We start from the raw sequence: 9632 nt of genomic DNA, 5'->3' as shown, positions 1-9632 counted from the left end.
TTTTTTTTTTTTTTTTTTTATTTAGTATCTATCTACACGCTTCAAAAGTTTCAATAACGGTCCGATTCGTGTGGTACAAAACATCATATAAATTAGTCTAAGTTCACTACCGGTAGATATTGTCTTTTTGGGCTTTTTCTTTCTAGGTTTTAAAACGCGTCTGTTAGTGAAAAGTTTCTACACCCTTGTAAAAAATACTTTCTTTCCCTCTCCAATCGATGTGAGATCTCACAATCCACTTCCCTTCGGGGTTCAGCGTTCTCACTGATACTTGTTCCCTTCTCCAATCGATTTGAGATCTCACAATATATCCCCTTTTGGGGCTTAGCATCCTTGTTGGCATATTGCCTAATGTCTGACTTTGATACCGTTTGTAACTAGTTGTCATTGTGAGACCCCACGTCCGTGTGAAAACAAAAGAAAGCATCTTTACAAGGGTGTGAAAACAAAACATCCATGTAACTAATTGTCATTCTTTACAAGGTGTGAAAACTTCTCTCTAACAAACACATTTTAAATCTTATAAGAATTCCTCGAAGAAAATCTAAAGAGACAATACATTAGCAGTGGACTTGAGCCCATCGCAGAGATTACAACAATTCTACAAAATTTATAATTAAGCTTTGAAACAAAAGGAAGCATTATGTTCAAAATTCAGCAGATGGTGCTTTGCTGTGTCTGCCAAAGTTATCAAAGACTTCTGTTTTCTCATGGATCATTATTGGGCAAATAAATCATTGAAGAGAGAGAGAGAGAGAGAGAGAGAATGTGTTTGACCCATAAAGCTTCTTTTTTGGTCTTCTTTTTGTTTGAGCATGTCTTGGTTATACATAAGGAATTATAAAAGCAGTCTTAAGCAGTGTGAAGAACCAAATTATTGGCTGAAGCAAACAGGGTTGATCCTTTGGTATCTAAAGTTGGCACATAAATTGCTTGGTTCTCATGGTTTTGGTACTTGCAGAATTCTCTTTTGCTCCTGACCTTTTCTAAGCTTCTCCTTTTTAATCATTTTTCTTTTAAAACGCAACGTTTACATGAAAGATTAAAGATGAGTATCATTTACAATTTATTCAACTAATGTCACACACAAACAAATATTTCAACATACCATCATGAAAGGTACCGACCCTCAAGAAAAATTTGAATTACTATCAATCTAACATGTAGCACATCAATTTTCAAACCATACAAGCCAGGAACCACAAGAGAATCTTTCCATATATATTTGGTTAATACCCTGTTGGAAACAATTTAAAGGAATCCAGAGTCAGTTCAGTAAGATGGGAAATCAAAAATTGTTTACAAAGTTAGCCATATTGGCTTCCTGATTATCAAGAGAACCCATTCTCATGTCCAATAGTGCAAGCTGGGACTTCACCCAAGGTGGATTATTCCAGCCCTCAACCCACAAGGCTTCCCCAGTGTCCTTGTGTTTAAAATCTGGATATTTTGGGTTCTTCTGCAAGCAGAATCAAAATGCAGGCGTATTAACATTAAAGAGTGAATCTCATCTCTCATCAAGGATTCAAGTGAATCATATAGTGAAAGGAACCTAAAAATACTAACAAAAGATGACGTTTAGGATGTCTAAAATGGCCTGCAAAGGGAGGCTAGTAATCCTTTTTCTTTCCTTTTCAAGTATTGAGGCCCACCATTTCATATATACAATAAATAATAATATTTTGATATGATAACTAAAAAATAGTCTGCTGATGACTGTTGGCTCAAGATTCAACTCTTCTCCCAGTTCCCCTCTTTTGGAATTTCAGCCTCTTAGTTGACAAAGGTCTGTCAAAGGATGACATATTTTCAACAAATGGACCAACCAAAAAGTCAATGTTTGGAGGATGTGCTCGAATAAGACAACCAATCCATGGTGAGTCTTACTAGTGAGGAACTGGATTTCAATTTTCCAATTGACAGTGGGAATGATAAAATTTCATCTAACAAGATATTGATAGGGTTCTATGTAAAATTTCTCTAGAAGAAATAAACCTCCCTCTTAAATTATTTCTCTGATACAAAGTCCCACTCCTCCATTCATGAGAACTCATTATGAGATAATTTTTCCTCCCTCCCAAGGGTCTGCGGTCTTGAGGTTTACGAGATAAAATCACAGACATTAAGAAGTTCAAGTTTTCAAGCATACGGACTCCTAGAGATTTCATCGTCTTCATGGCTGTGCTTTTTTTTTCTTTTTATTTTGGGATCTTTGGTCTTGTGGAAGCTTGCTTTTTCAATACCTTGTGCTGGCTCCTTCCTTTGTTGTTGCTTTTGCCTTTTCGGCATATGATAAGTTGTTTCTAGTCTGCTCTGTTTTAAATCTTTACAGCCTCAATTACACTCGGTTCCTTGGGTGTTGAAAATGCTGCCCTCACGTTGTTTGCATAGATTTTCAAGCTATTTGTCTCGCACAGTTGTGAGGTTGCACCTAGTTTTCTGGTATTTGAATACTTGTAAATATCCATCCAACAATTTTTCAGAAAGCTCTGATTGAAGATTCTTTTGGCAGTGTTCCTGTCGACTGTGTTTGTTTTAACCTTGTTTTTAGCTGCGGCTGCTTTAGGGGTGGTTTGTGAAGCCTTCTTCACTTCAGCCTTGATTTGCAAACTCTAAAAGTTTTTGGTTCAAAGAAGGCGGAGTGTTTTATTGGATAAATATATTGTTCGCAGGGTAACCACTATTTGCTTGTGTTCGGCTCAAAGTTTTTGATTTTTCCTTTTTCTATAAATTCTTGATTTTTTTTTTTCTTTCTTTATTCCCACTCCCCTTTGGAGTTCGTATCCCTGGAACATTTTCCTTTTTATTATTGTTGTTTCTTTTTTTTCAACAAAAAAAAGCCTATATAATTTATTCGTCTAAGAAAATGCAAGCATCCAAGAGGCCTGCCCTCTGCAATAGAAATAATAACATACATAAAACTATGTGTTATTATGTCATGCAGTTCATTGTAAGTTCTCAAGGTTTTTTTATGCATCAATATGGCAAAATACAATTAGAAGTAATAAAATACATAAAAGCACAAGCAAAATACCAGACTTGGTCCATGTTAAGTACATTTAAATCCAAAAACAAGACATTTGAATGTTGAAAATTGCAAGAGAACAATTAATCAAGTACCTTGTTTTTCCTATTGTCCCACCAGTTAACGGGATTGGCAAAGAATGCTTGCCATAGTTCTTGTGTGGACCCCCCCACATTATCAACAGCACCACTGCCGAGCTTTTTCCCTGCGGAGAAATTTGATAGGATCAAATAATAAGATTCTGAAGCAAAGTGTCATACCAATAATCTTGAATTAAAGAATATCCCGTATCCCGTGCCTTCCATTGCGGAATTAGAGTCTTGGTCACAATGGGGGGCTGTTGAGTTGCTTCTTTCTATAAAATTCAGTTGCTGAACTACTACCTGCCAAAGATATGAAAGCATCAGAATCTACTTCATGAATCAACAGAAAACCATGGAACAATGAGAACAAGGACGGGAAAACCTTATGGTAAGTTTGCTGTTTTCCATCATCAGCTTCAGCTACATCTGCGACCATCCGGCCAGATACATATATCTGGTTGCCTTTCTGAACGTGTTGAGAAGCAACATGTGCCAATTCATCCCAGAATGCTAAATTTATCCTGAAAGAGCGAAATATTGATCTGGGTCATAGTCCTAATTGTCTTTACATTTGAACGGTTCGAGATTGAAATGTCATGTTGTATCTCTCTATAAATCTGAAGTTTAAAGTTCTGCCGTGCAAAGGAATGAAAGTAGCACTTTGTGGAAGATTTGGCTGGCAAGAAATGGGGAGTCTTTCAACAATGTTATGCCTTTTTTTCCCATACTTTTCCCTCTCTATCTTAATTTAACTTGTTTCTCATCATCAAAGAAAACAAAAGTTTGATAGGAACCAAAAGTTGAAAGGGAGGCTAACAAAAAATGCTATCGTAAATGCTAATCAACAGAGCAGAGTGACAAAGGATAACTAAGTGTTTGAAAGATTTAGCCCACTAGCTAACACACCAGGGTACTACCAGGCTTCTTTCTGGTATGTCAAAAGAAGTGAATCAGTTCGATTTGCCTTTTGAGTGGTCTGACTTGAGAATTTGCTGGGTTTTGCTATCTTGTGGGGCATTTAGCCTGAAAGAATAATAGGATATTTGGAGAGATGAAGAGACCGTGTTACAATGTTTGGGTGGTGATGAAGTTTAATGCCTCCTTGTGGGTGTCAATTACTAGGTCTTTTGTAATTATGATCTTAGTATAATTTTGTTGGATTAGAGTATCTTTCTATAGGTCGTTATGCCTCCTTGTGGGTGTCAACTTTTAATATTTCAATATTTTAAAGGTTCAATAGGAAACTAGTGGCTATCCAACTCTCTATTCAAAAGCAATTGAGCCAGCCCCAAGATGGAAACATCAAGAGTTTTCCATATTATTAAGCTCACTTGAAGATTGGAATACATGAGGTAGGCGACACTTAGAGACCACATGCCTTAACCAACGGCGCCACCCCTTGATGGCTAGTAACTAACAATTCAATTTGAACGGGAACAAATCATTCTAGAATGAAAAATTGATATATGTCCAAGTTTGCACAAGTCCTATCAATCCATGGTACAGACTTAATACCACATCAAACATGCAAAAACTTTGATCTCTTGTCTAACTCAGTCTGGTTGACTGGATAAATTTATCAAAGCCCAAATATCAGAATCTGTTCCCTCAAAAATCAGCAGCACTAACCATTAGAAAGGGGTCCCCTAGGAGATAACTAGAAAATAGTTGGGCATATTCCCTAGTGGTTGGTGCTCTAACACCAATTTGATAGGAAACAAAATAGGAAATGGAAATGAATGAAAATATGATATTGATAAGGCTAATGAATGGATTAGAACTACAATGGGTTGCCAAGCATTAGAGAGGGTTAGTTCTCTCCTCAGATAATACCCAATTATACACCTATCTCAAGCCACACTTTATTTATGACTACTTCTCTAATAAAATCCCTAGCTAATGACTATAATTTTCTAATAATGTAATAACATTTGTCCTACATAACTAACACGATGATACAAACTCGAAGTAGTACGTTTGTTCACCAAAAAGACTTGTGCATCTTCCTAAAGTGCATTGAAGCATAATGGCCATCTAAGCCCAAAGTGCAAGGTCATAATTTTAAAAGTTCCACCTAGGAATGCGCTCAGGCACTCAGCTCTCTTGGTGGGAGGTGTCCTCACTGATAAGCTTCGCCAATGAACAAATGGTACTTGGTGCAAAGTTATTCATAGACGATATGTAAGGAAGCTATAAGAATGATGTCCCCATTGTTCAAAATATGCTTAGGGTTTCATTTCTTGATATAAAAGTGGATAACCTCCTGAAATTTAAAGGTGGTCAGGATTCTTTGATTTAGATTTTTAGAAGATCCTTGGTCTCATCATCCATACTTCCTACCTATTTACTGTTTCCTAAACTTCAACCCCTTGCTAATTCCAATGGACATGAGTCACTCTAAGAACAATTTCAGAGGAGGCCGGCATTTTGAATTTAGAAGGAAATTAAAATAGTTGGGAGATTGAGTACTTTGGTCCCTCCAAGAACAACAATTCTTCTTTACCTGTCCCAATGACCATAGGCCAACCAATAGTCGTTACTTCATAACCCACATACCTTAACAACTTTTAAAAATTACAAACATAAACAATGAAATTACAATAATTATGGATGATTAATCAGTTAAACATGGTGAAAGAGCTAACAACTTGGCGGCTGAGATGGGTAACAGGGCAAATCCTAACAACAGTTGGAATGAAATCATTCTAGAATGCTTTAGCAGATAATATTTGCTTCAAATGCCAATTGATTAGTGGACTTCATGGTAGGATAGATTTAGTGAAATAACACTTTTTTAATTTGAAAAACAAGCTTTTGTAAGATGGAAACTACAGAGCAAAAGCTATACAAACAAGAAAACTCCGATAAACGAGCCAAAAAGTAAAAAATACATAATAACACCAACAATAAACTTCCATTGTTAAGAATTTTAGAATGTGCCAAATTCCACACATCCTCTCTGTCAACACCCAAACAGAGGCATTTGAATAACTTCCTTCCAATCTTGGTAAAACCCGAAAATTTATATGAAACAAAAGTTCATTTAAAGATTCGTATGGCTTCCAAATCCTACTGAAATTGAGACAACAATTTTGGGATGCCACTCCCCCGTAATCAGAAATATAGTCTATAACGATGGTCCTAAAACTTCCATATTCTTAACATCTCAACTCCAAACTACACAAGAGCTTATTCTTCATATTCGAAAATAATTTAATCCTCATAAGCACCCCCACGAAAAAAAAATCACATTATCATTCAATATTCTATAAAATGTAACCATAAAAACCCATTTCGAAAAGAACATTAGATTAGTACCAAGATGTTTCAGTAGATGACTTCCACACAGCAAGTCGCGTCCGCGCGACATCTTTGCCCGTTGGTAGGCGCTTGAGCTCCACGGGCGTACCAACTATCCCGATGAGACTGACCGAGTTACTGAGCTCCTTCTTCCATGGGATTTCGGAAGGTTTGGGGTAGGAAACAGAGTAAGTGCTGTAGTTTTCCATAGCCAAGCATTTTGGGAAACGAGTAGCGAAACGGCTGTGTTTAGCAGCGTTCAGATGCGAGAGAAAAGGGGAGAAGGAAGCGATTCGTGACTTGTTTCTAGAGAAGGAGAAGATGCAGCTCTTTGATAAAAATGACGAAGAAAGAGTTAGGGTTTTCTGTACCGCCATTATCATCGCTCTCGATTTCCCTCTTATCTTCGACTGTGTTCCTTTGTGTGCGCGCCAGACTCTTGGCCGAGGGTTTCATTAAAGGGTTTTAGATTTTTAAATAATAATAATAATAATAATAAGTTTTTTTAAAAATGAAAAATAAAATAAAAATAATTTTTTGAATCAATTTTTATCGTAAAATTTCTATAAAATTTTCATTTAACAATATTAAACCTTAAAACTTAAATATACGTTACAATTCGTATTTAATTCAATATATATATACATATAACTTAAAATCAATTGTACCGACCCCGGTCCACCGCCTAGCAAGTTGTCCTCTTTCGACTTTCTCTCAAAGCTTTAAAACGCGTCTGCTAGGAGAAGACTTCCACGCCTTTACAAAGAGTGATTCCCTCAAGGCTTTAAAAGCCAAAAGGTTTCCAACCAACGTGAGACATCACAATCCACCCCCTTTGGGGCCCAGCGTCCTTACTGGCACACCGTCTCGTGTCTACCCCCCTTTGGGGAAGAGCGAGAAGGCTGACACATCGTCCAGTGTCTGACTCTGATACCATTTGTAATGATCTAGGTCCGTTGCTAAGCAGATATTGTTCTTTTTAGGCTTTCCCTTTCGGGCTTCCCCTCGAGGCTTTAAAACTTGTTTGCTAGAGGAAGATTTCCACACCCTTATAAATGATGATTTGTTCTCCTTCCCAACCAACGTGGGACATCACATTACTAATAATAATAAACAATTTTGATACAAATTTAATCCAATCAACTTAATTCAACTATTATATATACATAACAAGTCACGTCCAATTTGGCTTGTGGTCAAAATCAGTGGTGGACTCTCCTGCGCGAGCGCACTTGCCAAAAAGCCTCCTTAGTTTTACACGAAGCCAAGAGCTTTGAATAGCAAAAATCTACCGCGATCACAATGACAACAACGAGGTAATAGCCACAGAGTCTAAGAATCTGTGAGGTACCAATCTTAGGTTCTTCCACCTCTCTTTCTCATTAAGCCGCATTTCAAGATCTTCGGGCACATCAAGACAACTGATTGTTCAAAGGGGGCAAAAGGATGGTGTAGCAACCCAAGTTCACCGACAACGGATATTGTTCGTTTTGACCTGTTGTTAAGTATCGTCTCAGCCTCACAATTTTAAGACGTGTCTACTAAAAATAAATTTTCACATTTTTTCACAAGCAATGCTTCGTTCCCCTCTTCAAAATGGCTACCCGTGAGCTTTTGACAGCCCACATGCATTCCTACCAAAATGCCAATCAAATCAAATCGAGTGGGACCCGCTCATCACATGAACCTGTTTTCAAATGCCTTAACTCGATCCGACGGTCCAAGATTGGGCTCTTCAAAACCTAATCTTGGCCGTTTGTTTTTGGTCAAATGTCTTTTAATACGATTGGCTGTAATTGTCTAAGTGTTGTCTCCTCCACGTCAGACCACATCCTCCAGCGTGTCCTTCTTTTGGGAAACATTCACATCTGTCGCTTGACACACACGGGATGCTCTACACCACGTGCCACCGCCACATAATTAGCCTAGCGCCCACGTGTCATCATATTTGTATTTCTTTGTTATTTACTTAATTAATGTTCAATATTTTTTCCTAATATATATTATATATTTTCATAATTCATAAAAAAAATCTTAATAAAGGGTAATTTTAAAAAATATATTTGGAAAATACATAGCCACACAATTAATTTTCATAGAAAATAAAATATCATAAATGCAAAGAGAAGACACGTGTCAAATAATTAATGGTAGAGTTCATGTAGACCATAATTTGATTCTTCCTATTATATATATTGCACGTTATCATCAATTCTTCACAGTTTTCATTTCTCTCATAATCCCTCCAACAATTTAACTTCCAAAGCCAATGGCCAAAATGGCAGTTTCTAACGACCGAGATCTCCAAGCCACCGAGCTCCGTCTCGGCCTCCCCGGCTCCAACGAACCTGATCGCTGCAGCGGGTTAAAGCCGAACAAGAGACCCTTTTCAGAGATTGATAAGGAAAGTAACAGCAGCGTTTCGGATGCCGGGAATTGCCTCAATCAAAGCTCCCAATCTCCTCCCTCCAAGTAAGCACAAAAAAACTTAACTCAAATTCGAGTTTTAGATCTAGTAACGACTTAAGGTATAAGAAAGACATAATTAGTTCTCGACTAATAATGTTACGTATTTATTTTAGGGCACAAGTTGTTGGATGGCCACCGGTTCGATCGTACCGGAGGAATTGTTTGGCCGGAAAGAAAAACGAGGTAGAAAGTTGTGGCGGAGTGTACGTGAAAGTGAGCATGGACGGAGCTCCATACTTGAGGAAGCTTGATCTAACCATTTACAAAAGCTATACCGAGCTCGTGAAGGCCTTGGAAAACATGTTCAAGTTCAATCTCCGTAAGGAAAATGTCTAACAAACAAAAAAAAAAGCTTAAAAACTTGAGCTTTTGAATTCATTAGCTTAATAAATAATCTCGTTCGATCTCTTAGGTAGTTACTCAGAGAAAGAAGGTTTCAATAGATCGGATTACGCAGCAACTTACGAAGACAAAGACGGCGACTGGATGCTTGTGGGCGATGTTCCATGGGAGTAAGTTCATTTATGAGATCTTATCATTTATTTTTGTTCTAAACAAAAAAGACATTTCTGATCTGAAATTTAAATTTTCAAAATGTGCAGAATGTTCATCTCGTCTTGCAAAAGGCTGAGGATCATGAAAGGATCAGAAGCAAGAGGGTTATCGGAGAACCGCTGTTGATGCAAGCTTTTTCTAACACTAGCTGATGGCTAACACGAGAAAGAAAGGATCCATACAAAAAAAAAAAAAAAAAA

At 37.4% G+C, this 9632-nt stretch overlaps 2 protein-coding genes across 2 annotated transcripts; one reads left to right on the top strand and one right to left on the bottom strand.

The window, feature by feature from the left end:
• Positions 1-1113: 1113 nt before the first annotated feature.
• On the bottom strand, positions 1114-6856 carry LOC111456464 (protein OSB2, chloroplastic-like). Its single transcript, XM_023098329.1, has 5 exons — positions 6427-6856; positions 3491-3629; positions 3324-3408; positions 3121-3230; positions 1114-1459 (listed from the first exon to the last, which is right to left on the bottom strand). The coding sequence occupies exons 1-5, from the start codon at positions 6789-6791 to the stop codon at positions 1289-1291; spliced, it is 870 nt and encodes a 289-aa protein (XP_022954097.1). The 5' UTR covers positions 6792-6856; the 3' UTR covers positions 1114-1288.
• Positions 6857-8631: 1775 nt separating this feature from the next.
• Positions 8632-9608, top strand: LOC111456268 (auxin-induced protein 22D-like). The gene is made up of 4 exons (XM_023098085.1): positions 8632-8880; positions 8991-9196; positions 9290-9389; positions 9480-9608. The coding sequence occupies exons 1-4, from the start codon at positions 8678-8680 to the stop codon at positions 9556-9558; spliced, it is 588 nt and encodes a 195-aa protein (XP_022953853.1). The 5' UTR covers positions 8632-8677; the 3' UTR covers positions 9559-9608.
• Positions 9609-9632: the final 24 nt, after the last annotated feature.

The sequence above is a fragment of the Cucurbita moschata genome, unplaced genomic scaffold, assembly GCF_002738365.1.
Source record: "Cucurbita moschata cultivar Rifu unplaced genomic scaffold, Cmos_1.0 Cmo_Scf00018, whole genome shotgun sequence".
In the NCBI taxonomy this organism is placed as follows: Eukaryota; Viridiplantae; Streptophyta; class Magnoliopsida; order Cucurbitales; family Cucurbitaceae; genus Cucurbita; species Cucurbita moschata.
The sequence above is the reverse complement of the archived record's forward strand: the minus strand, read 5'-3'. Positions and strand labels throughout refer to the sequence as shown.

Bases quoted from the DNA above. Each gene is read 5' to 3' on its own strand.
- LOC111456464 (XM_023098329.1), bottom strand. From the start codon at position 6,791: ATGATAATGGCGGTACAGAAAACCCTAACTCTTTCTTCGTCATTTTTA. The intron at 3,409-3,490 runs GTTTTCCCGTCC...TATCTTTGGCAG, and splicing joins AACAGCAAACTTACCATAAG to GTAGTAGTTCAGCAACTGAA. The intron at 3,231-3,323 runs GCACGGGATACG...ATTTCTCCGCAG, and splicing joins CTCTAATTCCGCAATGGAAG to GGAAAAAGCTCGGCAGTGGT.
- LOC111456268 (XM_023098085.1), top strand. From the start codon at position 8,678: ATGGCCAAAATGGCAGTTTCTAACGACCGAGATCTCCAAGCCACCGAG. The intron at 9,197-9,289 runs GTAAGGAAAATG...TCGATCTCTTAG, and splicing joins CATGTTCAAGTTCAATCTCC to GTAGTTACTCAGAGAAAGAA. The intron at 9,390-9,479 runs GTAAGTTCATTT...CAAAATGTGCAG, and splicing joins GTGGGCGATGTTCCATGGGA to AATGTTCATCTCGTCTTGCA.